At 39.8% G+C, this 21,278-nt stretch overlaps 1 protein-coding gene across 3 annotated transcripts in view; it reads right to left on the reverse strand.

The window, feature by feature from the left end:
* Positions 1 to 3,648: 3,648 nt before the first annotated feature.
* Csrnp3 (cysteine and serine rich nuclear protein 3) overlaps positions 3,649 to 21,278 on the reverse strand; it is a 231,407-nt gene continuing 213,777 nt past the window's right edge. The window contains exons 4-5 of one of the 3 annotated variants that reach the window (XM_008830899.2): positions 16,370 to 16,666; positions 3,649 to 13,628 (exon numbers count right to left, since the gene is read on the reverse strand). In XM_008830899.2, coding sequence (XP_008829121.1) covers positions 12,570 to 13,628; positions 16,370 to 16,666 — 1,356 coding nt within the window. In that variant the 3' untranslated portion in view covers positions 3,649 to 12,569. The remainder of the gene's footprint in view (positions 13,629 to 16,369; positions 16,667 to 21,278) is intronic. The other 2 variants (XM_029562408.1, XM_008830898.2) reach the window with 2 other exon arrangements.

Consider the following 21,278-nt stretch of genomic DNA (forward strand, 5'->3'; position numbering starts at 1 on the left):
TCTCCCACAATTCTGTTTGCTCTGCAAAGTTAAAGGTCCCCTTTCCTCAAGGGGACACACTTTTATCAGGTTTCAAGGAGCCCCAGGGAATTACAGCTACTGCCGCTGCTCCTTAAACACTTTAGGCAACTGAGGAGTTGGTTACTATTTTGGAGGTGATACTTCACCATGGTCAGGAAGAGATGTGCCCAGTGTTATGTATATATGGGAGCAGGAATTTCTGTTCACACAGATGCCTTTCGAGCATGGATCAGGCCATTGGCACTAGCAGAAGTGGTTGCTGAAGATAGCGGGTGGAATCAACAGTGAAAGGAAGAGGACCAGTACCAGCTGTGGCTCTACAAACAGCCACGGTGGCAGACGCTGTAGCTTATTCTAACTCTGTCCTTCGAAGAGTCCCCTTGGGAAGAAAGGCCTGCAGGATTCCTGGAGGAACTGTTCCTTGAAATTTAAGATGTAGATCTGGGAGATAGAAGGAAAAACACAAATCTAGGGCACATTCTAAGATTCCCTTTCAAGGACTGGTTTCAAGCCACCCAAGAGCACTTTCTGTAGTGTGACATTCGATGACTTGTGAGGTGGCAGAAAAGGGCTTAGCCATTTCAGCCCACTAGTAGATGACTCCAAGGAACAATTTTGCTCCAAAATCCCCATTGTTTTCACCTGCTGGACTTTGATGGGCTTATGCCACAAGCTGACTGTTCTCTTTTCCTGATTGGATTCCTCTCCACTGATCCCTAATAAAATGTGTGCATGCAAATTTCAGTCTCAGATACTAGGTCTCTCTCTCTGTCTCTGTCTCTCTGTCTCTGTCTGTTCCCCGCCCCCCCCCCGTATTTGCATGCATTGTGAAATGTGGTTATACACCTGCCATGGTGTGTGTGTGTGGTCCAAGGAAAATCTCAGTTTTCTGTTCTCCCCTCCTTTGAGACAGGGTCTTTTTCCTTTGCTGCAGCATATGCCAAGTTAGCTGGCTTGGAGCTTCTGGATACTCTCCTATCTCTGGCTCCAGCTCATCACAGGGGTACTGGGATTACAGATGCATAATACTACACTTTACACAAGTTCTGGGATTCACACCCAGGGTCTCATGTTCATGAGGCAAGTTGTTTACCCACTGAGCCATCTTGCTGGTTTTATAATGATCTATTTTTTTAAAAAGTATTTATTTTTGTGTGCATGTATGTGTACCTGCATGGTTTATGTGTACCATGCACATGCAGAGGCCTGCAGAAGCCAGAAGAGGGTATCAGACCCTCTGGAACTGGAGTGAGTCACCCAATGTAAATGCCAGAGACCAAACCTGGGTTCTCTACAAGAGCAGTTAAGTGCTCTTAACCACCAAGCCATCTCTCCAGCTCCATACAATAATCAATTTTTAAAAAATATTTTATTATTTTTATTTTAGGTGTGTGAGAGTATTGCCTACATGTGTGTAGGTGCACCTGTGTTGTGCAATAACTTTGGAGATCAGAAGAGGGCATCAGATCCTCTGGAATTGGAGTTAGGATGGTTGTTGGTAGTTAGCCACCTTGTAGGTGTGGAAATTGAACTTGGGTTCTCTGCAAGAGAGTTAAGGGCTCTTAACTGCTGAACTATTTCTCCAGCTCCGTACAATGATCAATTCTTGATAGAGTCCTGTGCCCTATACAGAAGAGACAGACACAGAAGGAAGAGATCTGCTTTCCTCAAGCTGTCCCATGCTGTGGACTACAGAATGCCTGTCCCAGCTGAAATCCTGTCTTCTGTTGAACCTGCAACCTTTTCTATCCTGCCAATCATCTCTTACACATCTGAACTCCTGTACTGAAGTGTGCTTTGTGCCACTCTTCTGTGCTTCCCATGTGTCAGCGAACATTCTTTGAGACTCTTAGATGCTTCAAGCACTCAATGTTGGAAACATGGACAGTATAGAGACTAACTGGTTTTTTGATCCCAGGAACTCCTGAGGAGGGCTAAGCTTATACACAAGTGAAATGAGACTTGAAGGGGCTCTCACAAATGTCTGCCTTGGCCATAAAAGAGCAGGCCATCAATGTTCAGAAGAATCAGAATGGCAACATAAAGAAAGGGGCATTGGTTTTCTGTGAAAAGTCGAAGGTCATTTGAAGTCTGCTGCCAGGATGGATGTGTGAGTGACATTCTGGGCAAAGAGGCAAGCCGATAAGGAACAGGGAAAACCGAGTGGCAGGTGATAGCCAAGTAATCTATCTTGTGGGTTAAGGGTTCAGGGAAGGCAAAGAGACAGTTTCATGAACAAAAAGGTTGGAAAGAGTTGTATCTAGATCTAGGGAGACCTAGTAAGGCATTCTAAAGAATGTGAATTTTATTTTGGGTAACGATGGGAGATTTTTTATGTAAGTAACACAGTCAAATTTGAGTTATAGTATGATCAATTATACATTATTATTTAACTCTTAAAACCATAGTTCTAGTATCCAGACATAAGAAACCAAATTGTTTTTTGGACAATGCCCTGCATTTGATAGGAGATTAAGAATGAGACATATTCGGGGCTGGAGAGATAGCTCAGTGGTTAAGAGCACTGGCTGCTTTTGCAGGGGACGCTGGTTCAATTCCCAGCACCCACATGGCACCTAAAAGCTGTCCAGTTCAAGGGGCTCAGGTGCCATCTTCTGACTTCTGTGGGTATTGCATGCATGGCAATACACTCATGCACATAAAATAAAAATAGAAAAACAAAAAATTTAAAAAAGAATGAGGTATCCCTTCACTCTACTTCTAACAATAAGTTTTGATCATCTTAAGCTAATACTTTCAAGCAGATAGGCATATATAAGACTTTCCATGTGCAGTATGTGCTCGGCATCGTGCTGCAATTTCTGCTTTAAGCGAAGCAAAACAAAAACAACAACAACAACAAATCCTACTACATAGTTGAATTGAAGGATGCCTCTTACATGACAGTACCTGACACAGTGGGCCTTACCACCCAGGACAGAGTAAATGGGTTCCAGTGGGGGAGTCTATGGGAGGGTGCTTGTGGAGATGGGCTATAAAGATGATTCAGATTGCTTGAGATATTCTGTATGAAATACAATAAAATTTAATAAAAACAGATTAAAAATACTCTGAAATTTCATTTCCATTGAGTTCCCTTTGGTCTTCATGACAGTTTACACTTCATTACCTAATGAATGAGTTGAGAAGAAATTGGCTTCTCATACAGCTTTTTAAGACTGCTGAGACACAGGAGAGAGGTATTTGTGTGTGTGTGTGTGTGTGTGTGTGTGTGTGTGTGTGTGTGTGTGTCTGTGCAAGGGTGCTTGTGTGTGTAAGGCCAAAAGACAACCATCATTCCTCACAGGATCTTTCACTGACTGGAACACATTGGGTGACTAACCACAAGACCAGGAACCTATCTCTGCCTCCCCAACACTGGGGTTACCAGCATGTGTCACCACTCTGGCTTTTTTCTGTGAGTTCTAGGGATAGAACTCGGGCCCTCGCACTTGCTGTTGTCATGTGCTTGACCAACTGAACCATCTGCCCAGTCTTGATGGAAGTACTCTTATGTGCTCTGTGACAGGAGGAAGGCATGTGAGACGGCAACTCAGGATACAGGAACAACAGTTTTACAGAAAATATAACAAAAACTCAACAGTAGATACAACTTAGAAACCGGTTTTACTCTTGCAAACAATGGACAAGATATTGTACAATATATAATAAAAAGTACAGCCCAATACAAGTGCCACTAATTAAAGAAACTTGAAGATCAGACTTAAAAATGCTTATTTGCAATATATATATATATATACACACACTGCAACAAAAAGCCACAATAAATACAGGAATTTTCATATCATTCATAATAAATACTGAAAATATAAATACAGAAGACTACAGCTAATATGAATAAATTATTACAATATAAGGTCCAGGTTAAGTTCTGTTGAATATTATTGTAGCTTATTTTATATTCCCTTTGGCATCTTTGATGTTATAACGTGTACACAAGAGAAATCAGTCTAGAAATTGACATATAACATGACATCTTGGTCTAAAATGGCTGTGTGTGGATTGTAGTTTGATTTTCTTCCCTTTCAACATTTGTAAGTCATCAGACTGAACATAATTGTTATGAAATATCTATTGAAATACTGTGAATGTTGGGTAAAAGTAATAAAGTCAATTGAAAGATAAGATCATAATGTCAAAATATACTTTACAGTAATGTTGCTTTTTTTGAGTTTTTAATGTTGCATTCTCTTTTTTGCCACTTTCCAACAGGCAAAAGAACAAAAAGCAAAAACAAACACTGTCAAAAGACTCCCCTTGTGTAAGGACCATTTCTAATGTATGGATGGTTCAACATAGACAGGATACACGAGTCCTCAGGATCAAGTGATCTATAAACACATTCAGCGCACTACATTGTACCAGGATTTGCAAATGTACCAAGTTTCTACAGCAGCTTGCAAGTGGAGACACAGTTGATGTCTAAGACTATGATCAAGATAAGACACTGTAAATGTAACATTTATCTATGTGACCAATTATATATATGTATTTTAAATGGGAAAAATGTATTGCTGACCAATGCCAAATGACCTTCCCTACCAAATTTAAATACCCTGTGACACTGAAGGAAACACACTGAAATAACAAAGTGCCATTTTCTGCATTAACAGGCATTAACCAGTACATATGTATTAATAGTTCTATCTTAAGAGGCTATTACACCAAAATGCAATAAACTAAAGAGAAAGCAGAGCAACTTTACTAAGACACAACAAAGGCGGAAGATCTTAGGAACAGAGTTGTAATCTACAGGTTTAACTTTTTATTTTTACTATTTCTGTACTGTAAATGTCTAGCATTTATTATACATCAAACACTTTTGAAACATGTTGCACAAACTATGCCTCAGGCTTCTTTCCATAGAGGTGCCTAGAGTCAATTAAAACATAGGCCAAATTTTATTCACGATTTTTTACATTAACATTCTACAGCATCTTGTGTGTGTGTGTGTGTGTGTGTGTGTGTGTGTGTGTTTTAACTGAAAGGGTCATTTCCCCACAGTGAGGCTTATGGGGAGTGAGTACGTTGATGAGGCTGTCATATCACAAGAGCATCAAGGTGGGGAGAAAGCAGCCTTACCTAGATTGGGAAAGCTCCTTGGAGAAAGGAAACACTGACCTCCTGGCTTGTCACTGTCCTGCTAGCACAGTCTCAGGTGCAGGCAAACAGAAAAAACTCTGAAAGCTACAGGGAGTGTCTGGGTCAAGAGATGTCATGGAGTGGGGGTGGGGAAATTACCCTTTCCAGAACTCCTTTTGTTTTCAGGCCTGGTCAAGATGACAGATTTTTAAATCACTTTCCTGATCCCCAGAAAGCAAGCAGCCATTGTTTAAGTAATGAGGACAAAGGCTGGGGTCAGACGGTGGCTGAGTGATTCTCTAGAATCATTTTATTCTAGATCAGATTCACAGACAGTGACACCTTCCCCAGAGAAGAAGTTTAGATTCTTGTTAAGATTAACAAGAATGTAGTTGTTCAAAAACAAGAATATAGAAAATGACTTTTTTTAATTTTAATTTTTTGGAATTGTAATTCTCAGAGACTTGAACAGTTTACGAGTCCAGTCACTTGATTCTAGTGCTGATATTTGCCACTGGGGATTGGAACCAGCCACTTTTCCTGACATTACTTCCTTGATATAACAACAAATTTTCAAAAGGAATTATAAATGAATAAAAACTGACTAAAGTCATTTGTCAAAAGCAGATTATGTTATTGAGTCTATGAATACTTACATTTTCTTTTAAAATCGTTTTGTTAGGATATGTATAGAATCATCATACTTAATAATCATCAGATGAAAGGAGAACCCAACTTCCACAATCTTCCAGTACAATGGGCCAAATTACCACAACTGTTGCCAGGTGCCTGGCCCTCAAAGACTGGCCAAGACATGTTGTTAAAGTGAGAGATCTTAAAGGAGCTGGGCTGTTGCCAAGGAGACAACCCTCCCTAGGGACGGTAAGAATAAATGGGCATCTGTGTTGTGGGACATGCGAGAGTGACAGTACTCGCCTGAGGAAGATGAATGAGCCATGTGACCCCTGAAGGCCTCGCCTAGGCTCAGGACTGTACAATCTGAAGAGTACAGAAGAATCTTAAATCTTCCATTGTTCATACTCAGTTGGCCACTCTGGGTATCTTTAAAAAGATTAAGCTGTCTTGAGATACCTGTTGGGCATGAATAGTGCCTAATAAATCAGGTTTCAGATGGTAACCCACGGCAGTGGACTTTAACTGTGGTAAAACAAAACAATTTTTGCAGTTATTGAAAATTAAAATCTATCAGATATCATTTGGCTGCCACTCCCTCTCTCAAAGACAAACAGTAAGTTCTTTAACTTAGATATTTGGGCTTTTTCTCCTAAGGAGAATTCAGATTTGGAATTGAGCACTTTATTTCTTCCACATCTAAATAACCTTTCACAGTTTATACTGTTCTTTGAATTTGTTTCCAACATGAATGGCCTATTTATGAAAAGGGTCAAAAGATTGGTGGTCAAGATGAAAAAGAGGAGCAAAGCAATACTTGATAAAATGTGGTACAAAGCCAGGCTCTTCAAATTCTCTTTCAATATTTCTCCAATGTAGAGGTAAGAGCCAAACCATCTTAAGAGAGCATGACCCAGACAGAGTGGGTGGTCTTACTTTGCATGCAGTAAGACATGACACAGATAGAAATTCTTAGACAATTTTTAGAGGCATTTTCTAACTCAATTTTCTCCCAAGTTCTCATTAATAAATAGCTTTTGTATCATCCCAAGCCAGATAAAAGTTTTGGAACAGAGTTAAAAGAAAATAAAAGATATTTAATAATGAAAGTAGTATAAACTTTCAACTAAAATCAGTAAAGTCATATAAATCAACTTAGACAAAAACCAAGGCTGATTTCTACCATATTTATCTCCTACCATATTTAGCTCTTTCTAATCATTATACATTTCTTTAGAAGGAGTTAGATGACCTTGTAAATGTGACTAAAATTATAATGTGAACTGACTTTACTGTCAATATGCTTATGGGAGATGCAGGGGAATTCCAGCAAGGATGTTGAACATAAATGTTGTCTAATATAAGATCTAGCACCCTCTTTTTCAAGTTTCATCCTGTCAGAAACTTTTGTGAAAGATGAAATAAAATGACACAATAGTGTTGACTCTTCTTGAAATAGAAGCAAGTGTGGAGGGTTAATATAGAGCAATGGTCCTGTTTAGTTAAAAGTTTACAAAGAAAATAGTCAGGAACCAATACCACTTAAATCTTTGAAATGATTTTGTTTCCCACATGTAACAGCCGCATTTAACTGTAGTTCTAGTATGGTAATGGCATTAGTTTAGGTTTTGAGGCTCTTTCCCATGCTCCCTTCATTCTACTTAATTTATGACTCTCAGAATGTAAAGCCCATGGCAGGCAAGACAGCACGTAGACTAACCCCAGTCCTCATCACCAGGAAAAACCTAGACAGTGCCAAGCATTCAAGTTTAAAGAAACTGAAAACACCTGCCTTGTTTAACAACTGGGCTCCAGCTTGACAGGCCATAAGAGAACTTGAAGTCAAGTTTGGAATTGGAAGAGCTCTTTTATTTCCAAATTCCTTACTTTTGTCAATAATGGAAGTCACTTGTCATTTTAGTATAAAATGTGCTTAAATTTCTAACAGAGAAATTACTTTCTTCTGAATGTTAGAGGTTGTGTTTTTATATTCTAGAGAAAGAACTGTAACTGCTGTGGATGATGGCCAGCAGGTATGAATATTAATTGGGCTCTGAGGACAGCAACATTGCAACTGCCCTTTCTGGGTTTGGGGTGTTTAGTCATCACCTTCTAGAGCACTAACACCAAGCCCAGCTCTGTTAAGAGCTTTCTATTCATCACTCCTAGCAGACACTGTCACTTCCAAACGTGCACTTCTGAACCCCTACCCTAGCACTCCCATAATCCTAATGAGTTTTAAAATTGTGAATATTCAGCTAATGAAAGCCTGTACCATGGCAGAAAACATCTGATAAGCTATACTCTTGGTGGAAAGCTGTGTTATTGGTGTTGGTCCAGCACAACCTAGCAGTTCTCTGAAAAACAATGCAACAAGAAATTGTAAATTTGCATTAGAACTAAGAATGATAAAAATTTCTGCTTTGGATGTTGGCCATGGTTGCAATACAACAGATAGTTCCAATTTCAAATTACAGTTGACTTTGATAGCGTAATGGTGCCTCCCACTTAAACTTGGCATTCTATATGTCGACTATGACACTGTAAACTGTCTTTAGGAGAACAAGGAGCAGGTGCATTTTTATAGTCAAACATTAAGGTCTAGTTGCAGAAATAGAGGGCTTATGGCTTCTTTATTAAAAGGTAATGACTACAAAGGATATAAATTTTCCTGTGCTAATTCCATGGTTTGTAACTACAGTTGAAAGTCAGGGGTGAATAAGGACTGCTCGTTTTCCATCTGCTTCAAGTAGTGCCTTTGGAGGAGGGTTTTGCTGTTTTAATAGCCTGTTATGAACACAAGTAACAAGGTGGTTTTCCACATGACTATTGCTAAAGTTTCCTGAAATGTTTCATGGAACACCCTCTGAAACTGGTAGGAGCTTATTGGTATAAATTTGCCATCTCTTAGATAGCTCTGAATCCAATAAGCAATTAGCTGACCATCTCCTTTTACCTGAAACCGGATTTAATTTGAACAACTAGGAGGGTGCAGTAAGTTCCATTAACGTAAGGAAAAGCAGCACCTTTTAGATGTGGTTTGCATATAATTAGAATAATCAGTGACAGTGCTTCTGATAGGACGCTGGAGATTTACACGAGAAGGGTTTGACCAGGCTTGACCCCTTCATGCCACCCTTCATTGTCCTCACCTTTCAGAATGGATGCTGTCTCTACTCTTATTTCTAGTAGAACAACTATTCTAACATAGTAGGTATTGAATCAGTAGCTGTTCAAAGAAAAAAATGGACATTTACTATATATTCTCAAGATCAAGACTAAGCAGTTATGAGTTTGTATAATATAACAAAAAGAGATGTATCTGTTTATAGGAAAAAATTGGATAATTTTCTTGTTTAATTAAAACGGAACCAGAATTTTGCCTAGAATATAATCACTTAGTATATGCTCTGCTTCTTCAAGGATTTGTGGTCAAATTTTCTACATGTGATATGGTTTTGAAGGAATAGGGGGAGCTGGTATTGTTGTGCCATACATGGCTGTACAGATTTTTATCACTTGAAGAAATGCTGACTATCTCACATGTGGACAGCACGTTGGGAAAAATCCAAGTCCATCAAAGACCAGCCTTCATCAACATATTATTCAGTCAACTAAAAGAAAAGAGACAAATGGATTGTACCTATATTTTAATAATTGATCACCAAAAGATAAGGAGGAAATCTTAAAACTCTCTTTGAATTCTTTCTCCCAAAGGAAATTAAAAAAAAAATAAGAATGGAAATGAGGCTGCTCTGGCCACTTGACTTGCAAATCAATTTGGCCAGGAGTCTAGCTGGGAATCAAGTCTCCGAAGAAACAGGATCCTGGAGCATCAGGCTTTGCAACGGACCCATGACTCAGGGGCTGTCTGCATAGAAAGACTCTTATTTGGCTGAGTATACTACAGAAGCAAAGCAACAGCGCGGAGCACGTTACTGTGTCTTGGTACAAAGATTCTAAGTGTCCCAACCTGGCTGCATCTAACTTGATCTCCCTTTGAAAGACTGAGAATAAAGATAGCACTTTCCTGGCATGTGGCAGTTTTTGTTGAATAGAAGGTCTGTCAATGGGAAAAAATAATCCAGATGGAACACTGCACTTTCTGAGTTTTTCCGGGAAAGGAAGTGACAATGAAATTATTCTACCATTAGCATTATTTGTAACTTTGACCCAATATTTTCAATAAATCACCTTCACAATTGTCTTCTTTTCAAAAGTAAATTTTTAGATTATAAGACTCAACTTGATTGTACTATAGGAACTAACTGCCTAGTACTCATTCATTACTGTTACTTAAACCTATCATGCTCTAGGGTGTGGTACTGTATGCGTCTAATCTAGGTAGAGTACATAGGATTTTTTTTGTAAAAATAAGTAGCCTGTATCTATTACAATCTGTGAGATGATTATGGATTACTTAGGTATATGAAAATTTGGAATGAAGACTGTCATGCTTACAAAGGTAATTTTTCTTGGTAGAGCAGTGACATTCTATCCTGACTAGATAAAGGAAGAAAGCTCTGTTTTTGTAAGTATCTTTTGGGGGAAAAGGATGCAAAACAGAAACCCAGCCAAATAGAAAACATAGGCTTCAAACCTCCTGGTAAAAATAAAGCTGAACTAAAATGAACATATCTTAACTATTCAGGAACTAAACTGTCATTCTTCCCTTCAAATCCACACCAATCAGGATTGTCTTGTGCTCTCCCACCAAACTATGTTTTAAGAATAGCTTAAGCATGCCTCACCAGTAGATATTGTAATGGTCCAGCAAATACAGAACATAGGATTTTTTCGTGTGCTTGAATGAAGCGTCTAGTCATATCCTCTTTGAGTCTGTGCTCTTTAGAGTGTGTGGGCAGGGGGTGGGGAAAGTGGAGATCAAATGCTGAAGATGGTAACCTTGCAGGTAACTCTGTATATACTACCATGAACAGAGCAAATCCCCATCAGATTAGACCCCTTGCTCATCAATGAAAAAGCACAGCAGCCCCCACTACTGCTGTCTATAGAATGACAAATTTTGATGTGGCAAAAGGAAGGAGCTGGAACCAACCGCACAGTTGAAGTACTGCCATGCAAAGATGCTTTCTGCACATCAAGTTTAGTAGAAACTTTTCCACTGGAGGACTATGAAGCATTTTCAAGTTCAATGAAATAAAACAGTATGCTGTAAAGAACTGAGATCTATAACATATTATATCCATGTCTGTAAATGCCCAAGACTAAACGGCATAAAAAGTAAGTAGAGAGGCAGTCACGGAATAGCAAGCTATGTCCACATTTCAAGAGTCACAAAACATGTGGAATGGTATAATAGGTCAAAAATGGGAAAGAAATTTAGCATAATCATTGTATTGGGGGGAAAGGTAAAACTTGTTTAGTAACTCAATTTACAGGAAAAGAGGTTGCTGAAAGTCCTCCCATGAACCAAGTGCAGGTAATCTAAGGTGGGGAGAGCATGTCTGATTTCTATACATTCCCTCTAGGAGGAGAATGTGAGGTTTAATTAGCATATGCTATGCATTCTGGACTGTTTGGTTAACTGTCCCAGGCAAGACAAATCAAAATGATTCCAAAAAATAAGACCTAGTTGAGTATGTGAGCAGAAGCCTCCCTTCCATCAGCTAGTCGCTATGTGGAAATCTCATTACACACTTTGTTTTTGTAGAGATGGATGAAGAACGCTGAACGAAAGGCTGGTCGCTCAGGCTGTGTCTCTTCTGTGTTTACCAGACTCATCTGTTACTGAATTAGGTCCTCGGAGTGGTGAAGGAAAACAAGTCATTTTTCCTTCTTGTCATTGGAAGAATCCTCTCTCTTAATAGTATGAACCTTACAATAGTTATAGAACTTTTGCTTCAATTAGAAAATTTTTCATTTCAAAGAGTTCTCAGTCCCCACCCCACACGAGACACCGTGAAGGGGCACTAAAGTGCATTTTGATGGAGGGGAGAGTTTAAAGGTGCTGTCCAAGTTAAGAACCAAGATGACGACGCTGTTTATAAAAAGAAAGGCAATTCCTTCTACCTCCATCATGGGAGTTGGCAGAGGGAGGGCAGCTAACTAGTTCCTCACCACAGGATTGTCCTAACTCTCAACTTTAGAGAAAACTGTGTAAGGACCCGCACATATAGACTCATTTATTTGTCCAAAATAGCAAAAATAGGCCTATTTCACTCTTAAGAAAGTATTTGCAAATCTGCTCAGTCAGGATCATAAAAATGTGGGTGGGTCTAGATACAATCCTCGCGGGCATGCTCTGTGGTGCTAGCTATGCATCTTCAGTGAACATGCTGTTCATTTTCACCAAAACATGACTTCTAAACTACCATAAATAAAATACACAAGGAACGATTAAATCTTTTTCTTACAATAATTAATTTTTACATTAAAAAGTCACCTCATCTTCAGATATATCGAAAATTAGGACTCTAAATCTTATTATTTTCTAGTCTTACTTAACAATCTTGCACAGGCCCGATAATCTAACAGTTGGAGCTCTGATCTGCACAGCTTGGCAGGTTTCACACAGTTTGACAGGTAGGCAACTGTGAGATATGCATTTTTTTTTAATTTAGCATTTTCTATCAAAACAGTTTGAATAGTTTAAAATCCCCATAGTGACTGTATTTGTGCAACGTCATATTCATGTAGTTAGAAAGGAGGAAACAAAATACTGTCTGGAAGAGTAATCACAGTCCACATTGTCTTGGTTTTCAGTTAAAACATCGATGAGCCCATGAAATCCTATTAAATACAGTGCTTTAGATAGAAGAGTTGGTCCTATAATAGAATAATTTAAGCGACTAAACAGGGACCGTCTCTACCACGGGTGATTTGATGCATTCTTCGTGCAATCTGCTCTTCTCTGCAAGGCTCAAAGAATTTTCAGCTGGATGCTCTGAAATGTGACTATCGCCATTTAACGTGGAGACAAACCCTTCCTGGGAAGGGCCTTTCAAGTATGAGTGAAATTCCACTTGGGGAAGATTGGATCTGTGTTCAGGATATAAGGTATTACAGGGCACCCCACTATCATTTTCTGAAGAGGAACAGCAAACAATGACAGAAGGGTTGGCAGCTGGGTAGTGGGAGGCTCCGTAGGCCTCTTCTGCTTGTCTGGCATAGTCAACGAATTGCTCTGGGGTCATAGTGTAAGGCACCAGCGAAAGGGTACCATTTTTGACAGTGTCTCTTTCAGAATAGTTATCGGAGATCTGGCTCGGAGCTCCTGGAATGTGGCTATCTATTTGGTAATACAGAGTTGAAGAGTTGGCATAAAAGGAAGCATTTTTCGTGTGGCCTTCATGAACTGCGGTGCCATCAGAATAACAAAGGACAGAAGGAAGAGGGACGACTTCTGCATGGGTCCCCAAGCCTTCCACGAAGCTGTCTCCCTTGTCATCATCATCATCATCCTCTTCCTCCTCCTCCTCTTCCTCCTCCTCCTCTTCCTCCTCATCCGACTCACTGGGGGCCAGGCTTTGTGTGCTAGAGTCAGTGACTCCGCTGCAGAAGCTGCTCCCGTCTTCCTCCTCTTCCTCCTCTTCTCCTGGGCAATCCAATTCCTCTGCAGACTGCAGGTGCAGGACTGCGGCCTGGGGTTCACTTTCAATCTCAAAATTGTCTGCAATAGAATATTCTACGGAGTGAGCCACAGGGCCCATGGAGCTACTGTGAGCACTTATCTCACCGTGACAGCCGTTCAGTGTAGGGATTTGATGCTCTCGGTTTTTCTCCAGTTCAAGTTTCATTATTGTGTGCAAAAAATGAGTCCGGACACGGATTGGATTAAATTCAATTCTACCTGCTGTGTTACTACAGCCTTCTTTAGTGCAGCCACACGGGAAAGACATTCGATCCACCTTAGAGGGAAGAACACAGATTATCACCATGGAACTATTACAGACCAAATAAAAATCGAGGACTTTCTAACAAACCCTCTTAATTAAGTAACCCACTCAGCTCTACTTAGGTCACAGGGAATGACAATCAAATTGCAAGTAAAAAAAAAACAAGGGAAGTGAAGACTTAAATTATAATAATGAACTCGTTTTTAAATGCATATTCAAAATAGCAATGGGCTGGCGGTGTACCTGAGAATTTTAATTTCACCACTCTGTTCAGTAGGATTTTGTTCCCCCGTTCCTTACTTTCCTTCCCTTTGGGATTTGATTTTGTTCCTGTTTTTCAATACTTCTACCCTTTTCCCAAGTCTCCTTTCCTTCTGTTGTATTCTCACACCCGATTTTATTTTATATTTTTAGTTAAATTTTAATGTATATTTTTATTGAGTTTTTGTGCACTTCCTATAATAGATCTTAATCAAATTTAGACCCCTCTTCACCGAATTTCACACATTCTGTCATATATGTTAAGTCTTATCAGGTCAAGCATTTGTACCCAGATGCCCCTCAGTGCAAGTTCATCTACTGGAATCTAGTCAGCCTATCTAGCACCCAATTTTAAACAAACAGACTATTCTTTTCCCAAGCTCCTACTTTAAGTCTAACTGCTCTGATGTTGCTGAGCTGGCTATGCTTTCTCCTTTGCTTATTATTGATGAACTCACTGCCCCTGACATCCAGGCTGACACACTTAGTGTCATGCACCATCACCATTTGCTCTCACAACCTTGTCACCTCATTCTCTTGAGTCCTCAGGTGCATGTGTCTGCACTGCAGGGTCTCAGTGACATGGATGTTCATGACTGTGACTGGCAGAAGCACATGCTCAAGTTGTGGCTCTCCCCCATCCTTAAACTACAAGCTTCCCCTGTGAAGAGCAATGTCCCTTTCATACACTAGAACTATGAATTTCGAACTAGCTATACAGTTTGCTCAACAAGTGTTGTTGGACTTTTTCATTCAGGCAAAGTGGGATGAGACATCCATAGGTATTCCTAAAGTATCTGGCAATTGTCTCAGACTCTACAAATCAACCCACACACAGATCAGAGTGCAAGCAAGAGAAAAAATCGTGCCCTGATTCCCATGTCAGAAGAGAAGCCAAACTCTAAAGAAGTTGTCCTAGAAATGTAGTAGCAGAGAGCTACGAAGCTCAGGACCAGCCTGGGCAACCAAGCAAAACCCTACGTCAAAGCAAAATTGAAAAGGAAGGAAGGAAGGAAGGAAGGAAGGAAGGAAGGAAGGAAGGAAGGAAGGAAGGAAGGAAGGAAGGAAGGAAGGGAGGAAGGGAGGGAGAGAGGGAGGAAGGGAGGGAGGGGCAAAGGTTAGAGTTAAAATGTTTTCATCAGTTGAGCTTATTGAAACTGCCGTCTTTTTTTTTTTTTTTTATGTGTATGAGTGTTTTGTCTGCATGGCTGCAAATGTACCACATGGGTGTACCCAGAGAGGTCAGAAGAGGGTGTCAAACCCCCTGGAACTGGAGTTACAGATGATTGTTAGCTGCCATGTAGGTGTTGAGAACTTAGCCCCAGGTCCTCTGCAAGAGCAACCAGTGGTCTTAGCCACTGAACCATCTCTCCAGCCACCTAACCTCTTCTTTCACCTGCCTGAATGACATAAAAAATTATTGAAAAAGCAGTTTCTGTAGTAAAATAAGAGGGCTTAACTAGTCACAGGGCCCTTGTAAAATTACAGATGAATGGGGACCAGAGAAATCACCTAGTCCTGGGGTTGGGAATCTTTTATTTCCCATTTAATTAGTTTTAAACTTCAGCCTTTAAAAGTGTAATCATCTAGGCTTGACTGGCAGGGATATTTCTGTGTTCTTCACATAAACTCAAATTTCAAGTTCTTTGGAGTAGACAAGCTTTTCACAGTTTATAACGGTGATGACATTCTTCCCAAGTGTAAAAATTCTCTCCCTATGGTTTCTCCCACATTCCTTGAGACACTCTCGGCTCCCAAAATCAGACAGAAAGCCCAAGTCCATCTTTCCCTGTGAAGGAAACCTTAGCAGCAGGAAGTAACTGCTGAAGAATGTGACTTCCTTTCTTATGTTTTTAAACAAAGGGCAAGAGAGCATTCGGCGCTTTGCAGCCATATCACCTCAGTACTGAGTGAAGTCCAAACAGCAGAGTATCTGTGCCTCAGTAAATCTTGCTTAAAAAAGCACGTGTCTGGTTAGACTCCAGCTGTGAGTTGAAAAGTGTACCCTACTCTGGTCCAATCCACTCATTTTAGAGAGGAAGAAATTGAGCCCAAAGGGTTTAGCCTACTTCAGGGGACAAGAATGCAAGTCAGTCTTTCAAGGTCTGACTAGTGATTTCGCCAGAGTCCATACCGCCAATAAAGAGTCATTACTTTATACCCGTGGATGGATCAGAAAATAGGAACGCAAGTACGACAGGGAGAGTTGTTTCCCTGATAAGCCAAAATAAGATGGGGAAATAACAGAATCCAGGAGAAATCACTTCAATGAACTCAACTGCAGTTTGGCCTGCCATCGCAGTGTATTTTCTATGTACAAGTATTTTATGAACGTCCTTGAATTAGGCTTTCTTTACCCTTGAATTACGTGTGTTCCCTTGCCATAGTTTTCTTCTTCACGTGAAAAACTCATTATATACAACATGACTGCTGCTTTCTGGGATGGCATGTGACATCTTTTCTTCAGATGCCCTGAGATCCTAATTCCTTACCTGACACTTAATGCCTGCCAGGCTGCAGGTACACGTCTCTGGATCACAGAACACTCTGCAGTCGCAGCCACAGTCCTCCCGTGACAGGCGAATGGCTCTCAGCTCGTGCTTTTCTTCCACATCGATCTTTTTCACTCCAGAGGCTCGAAGCAGGGCTCTCCTTTTTTTTGTTGGCAGGGGTTGTAGGAAGAAGTATTCGTCGACTTCTGTGTTGTCTAAATCAATATCATCATCAGAAATGTCATCCACGGTGAGAGTGCTGGCTTCTTCAGATTCTACCGTGCCATTCTTAGTCATCTAGGGATATAAGGAAGTAAATAAGAGATGTCATCTGGGCAGAGCCAGAGTCCCGACTCAGCATTGCTGAGGATTGTTGTTATGCATAGAGTCCGCAAAATCGCAGTGCGCAGGGCCTGTGTGTGTGTGTGTGTGTGTGTGTGTGTGTGTGTGTGTGTGTGCGCACAGCCAGAGAAGACACAGGAAGAAAAACAAAGACGACAAAATAACAGGCTTTTAAAAATGCTCTTAACCTCTTAATGTGAGTGGCTATAGTTAGAGCTTAAATGAGCATAGTATGAACAGACAAGAGGTCAGACACCCATCCCTGAAAGCTGTCTTTACAATCAGCTCACAGTGGGCATTTCTGATGTCAGAGGAAATAGGTCCTAGTTCAAAAGTGACAGCATCTTAGTGGCAGCTATGACCACCTTACCTAGTAAACGTCATGTCTTGAAATAACAAGTTTGTCTTTCAGGCTATAGCAAATCATACACATAGGAAAGAAGACTGTGTTGCACTGTGGAGCTGGGGTGGCAAACCATTATTACTCAGAACATTCTGAGAAGGAGGGCTTGATGTGAAGTAATCAGTCAGGTCAGTGTGATTTCAGTAAATCAGACATGGAGGGTTGGCTGTCAAGGTTAACCAGCCTACACTGAAACAGCAGACTTGACTCTCAAAGGAGTGTGTGCCCACAGCCCCACCTTCTGCATAACAGCATACTCCTGGCATCGTCATGGCGGCTGTTTGTATTTTTATTTCTTTTCTGTAGTAACCTCATAAATCAGTAAACCCTGAATAAGTATTTCATTTGTTATTATTATACTACCACCTATTGTTTCCTTCATAAAAAACATTTGAAATTTTCTCTGAAAATGAACAAGATTTTTTTTCTGAGGAGCAGCCCACGGGTAAAAGCTGAAATTCTATAAGAAATAAATCACGGGACGTTCTAAATACAGAAGCTATTTTAATTCTTCAATTTGTTACTTTCTACTTCATTAATTATAACTCTTACCATGCTTGGTGACCTGAACAAATGATTCATTAAGCAGTGGAAGTACTCTAGAGATATCAGACACTACACTCTCATCTTTATAGAAAAATGTTCATATTTACATAAGAATATTTACTACAGGGTAACAACTTCAGACTGGACAATTTGGAGGGAGTGAAGAACAGGGTGAAGGTTAGACTTTGCCCCCCAGCAGAGAAACTTCCACAGAGAAAAGGATCAGGAGTGAGAGCCTAATAAGACACATTACAAAGGCTCCTTGAGATATATTTTCAAAAGTTGCTTAATCACATTAAAAATACTTTAGAACTTAAATCAGCAGTCTTGGAAGGACTTTCTTTATCGGATATTATTTCTTAGTATGAGCCACAATTTATTCCCCACCTCCTCCCCTCTGGAGTTGATGTCAGGCTATCTTCCTCTATTGCTTTAGACCTTAGTTTTTGAGACAGGGTGTCTTGCTGGACCTGGAACTTCCTGTGTCAGCCAGACTGGCAGGACAGCAATCCCTGGGATCTGTCTGTTTCCACTTCCTCAGAGCTGGGATTACAGAGTGTGCTACCACGCCTGGGTTTTTATGTGTGTGTTATAACACTCACATAAACTCAGGTCCTCAGGCTTCTGCAGTGCTTCCTGACTGAACCATCTCCTCCACCTGGTATTCTTTATATATGTATTGGTTAAGCTGTGATGTTCAATACGGGGCTTCACTTTAGTTGTGGTTATCATTTCTGTTAATTCTCATTTACTAACAAGCTGTACATTTCTATGCATAAAAATATGATTTTCAAAGAAATGCAAGCGCCTACAGAACTCGAGTACACAAAGATACTCATTCAACAGCATCTCCATGTTTCATATTCATAATGCTGCTCTGTACAATCAGTAGCATTATAACAGCAAAGTCTCCAGCTTATATGAACAAAACTAGATCTTTAAAAAAAAAATGGTGGTTGAAATACACAAAATCTGAAAACCAAGACAAAGTGAGGCCAGGCATGGTAGCACAAGCCTGTAACCCCAGCTCTCTGGAAGCTGCATTGAGAGGCCTTGAGTTGAAGGCCAGCCTAGGCTACACAGTGAGACTTTGCCTACTAAAACAAATAAAAAAGTGAAATTTTAGCAAGCATATATAAGCACATCCAAACTTTTAGGGCAACATAACCAAATGGCATCTAATAAACAATTAAAATTTTTATTATTTTTATTTATTTTTAAAAAAATTTTATTTATTTAATTTTATGTGTTGCAGTGTCGTGTGGAGGACAGAAGAGGCTGTTGGATCCCCTTGGAACTGGAGTTACAGACAGTTGTTCGCTGTCATGTGGGTGCTGGGATTCAAAGCTGGGTCTTCTGCAAGAACAGCCAGTGTTCTTAACTGCCAAGCCATCTCTCCAGCCCAAGAACAATTTTTTTAAAAAAATCTCATAAGTCCAACTATAGATTCAGTTTACTCCAAATATAATGTCCTTAGAAATATACTCTGGATCTTGGTTTTTTTTATATCCTTTGATTACGATAAACAATTTAATTTCAATTTAAATAAAAATTTACTCAATAGTCTACAATTCCTTCCCACACAGCTACACTTCCCACTGTCTCCATTCTTATACAAAAACCTACATAAGCTGTAATCTATGTTTTCAAAGTCTCCTATGGTGTTGAAGTCATCTTGCAAGGTTTTCTCACCAGTTCAAGATCATTGAACTTAGCAACTGGCTTATCTTCCCCATTTCCCAGTTTCTGGTGCCTTTTCTCATTGCTGTAATGAAATTCCTCACAGAAAGCCACTGAAGAGGATTCACTCTGGATGCCTGTTTGAGAGGGTACAGTACACCTCCACAGGGAGGCATGGCAGCAGAGTCTATGTCTTCACTACTGGGCAGAGCAGGAAGCAGAGAGAACACAGCTTCCCCCTTTCCAGTCAGCCCTCGAGACAGTGCCACCTCCATTTAGGGTCGATCTTCCTTCCTCAGTTAAACCTTTCTGGAAACAGTGTCCCAGATATGTGACTCCCACATAGTTCTAAATCCAGTCAAACTGACAATAAAGGTGAACCATCACAGCTGCCTTTGGAACATATTCTCCACCATGCCCCTCTCCTCTTGTCTGTGTCATTTCTTTAAAACCAAGGCTCAAACTACTGAGTTCAGATGCTCTTTAAGATTAGGGTGCTACATACACTATTTTCATATGCACTTTTCCTGCCGAGAGCAGTACAGGAGAAAGTCAACTGTTTCCTACCAGTTCACATCTATTGCACTCACAAAATCTGGTGCAATGAAATGCAGAGACTGTGCCAGGATGGCCTCAGCCATATTCCTGAACTGCTTCATGTCCATCTTCAACTGCAAGAACATTCAGGTTGCAGAGCCTATTTTTTTCTTGACATGATGGCAACTTTTTAAATATGTTTTTTTCTATCTCAAAAGAGAACCATTGAATTTTCAGACTTTGATTCATTAAAATCTCTCCAATGTGGATTTATAAGAAAGCAATTCCTTGACTCATTTCAATATGCTTTTCCTACATTTCACAGATTATAAGGATCCTATGGTACCTTATACAGTCTTGGAACTCTAACATTAACTTCAACACAATGTGTCTAAAACTCTATTTTATATATAAAATAGTAATATTCAATAACCAGTACTTTCAAATATATGCTTCCTTTTGAGGAGATTCAAAGCTATGTATATAGTCTACAGGACGGGATAAAATCTCTGCCAACCATACATTATACATTAGTATATAAAGAATGTAAAAAATTAAACACTCCAGACCTAAATCATTCAATCAACCAATGGGCAAATAAAGAAAGCACTTTTGAAAGAAGAAATACAAATGGCCAATAATTACATGAAAACATACTCAACAGTTTTAGCCCAGGGAAACACAAATTAAAACTACACTGATATTCCATCTCACCCCAGTTCAAATCGATAATATCAAGAAAACAAATGTAACAAGTGATGAGGAGGATACACGGAAAAAGAAGCTTTCTCTGCTGCTGTAGGAATGTAAACTAAGTATAGCCACTGTGGAAATTCCTCAACAAAGTGAAAACAGAACTATCATGTGATCCAGCTGTTCCACTTCTGGGTGTAAACCTGAAGGAATGCCACAATGATACTTGTACATCCATGTTTGGTACAACACTATTCATAATAGCTTAGTAATGGAGCCATCTGAGATGCCCAGCAACAGATGCCTAAAGAAAATGTTGTGTATATTCTAATTGAGTTTTATTTAGTTGTAAAGAAGAATGCAACTAAATAATTTTCAGGAAAATGGATGAAACTGGGGATCATCATATTAAGTTAAAAAAAGGGCAGACTCAGAAAAACAATATGTAGAATCTAGAAATCATACCTATGATAGTTATCATACATAGGCACAGAGGACATGAAAGTAGAAGGCAGGTATATCAGCTGGGAAGGGAACTAAAGAGAGGCAGTTCGGGGAGATAAGAAAACGTAACGGTTAGATGAAAGATAGATGTAGTGTCTTCTGTCACATGCAGAATCTATCATCTATCAATCACCTATCTATCATCTATCTATGTATCTATCAATTATCTATCTATCTATCTATCTATCTATCTATCTATCTATC

The sequence above is a fragment of the Nannospalax galili genome, unplaced genomic scaffold (genome assembly GCF_000622305.1).
Source record: "Nannospalax galili isolate Female #2095 unplaced genomic scaffold, S.galili_v1.0 scaffold514, whole genome shotgun sequence".
Lineage (NCBI taxonomy): Eukaryota > Metazoa > Chordata > Mammalia > Rodentia > Spalacidae > Nannospalax > Nannospalax galili.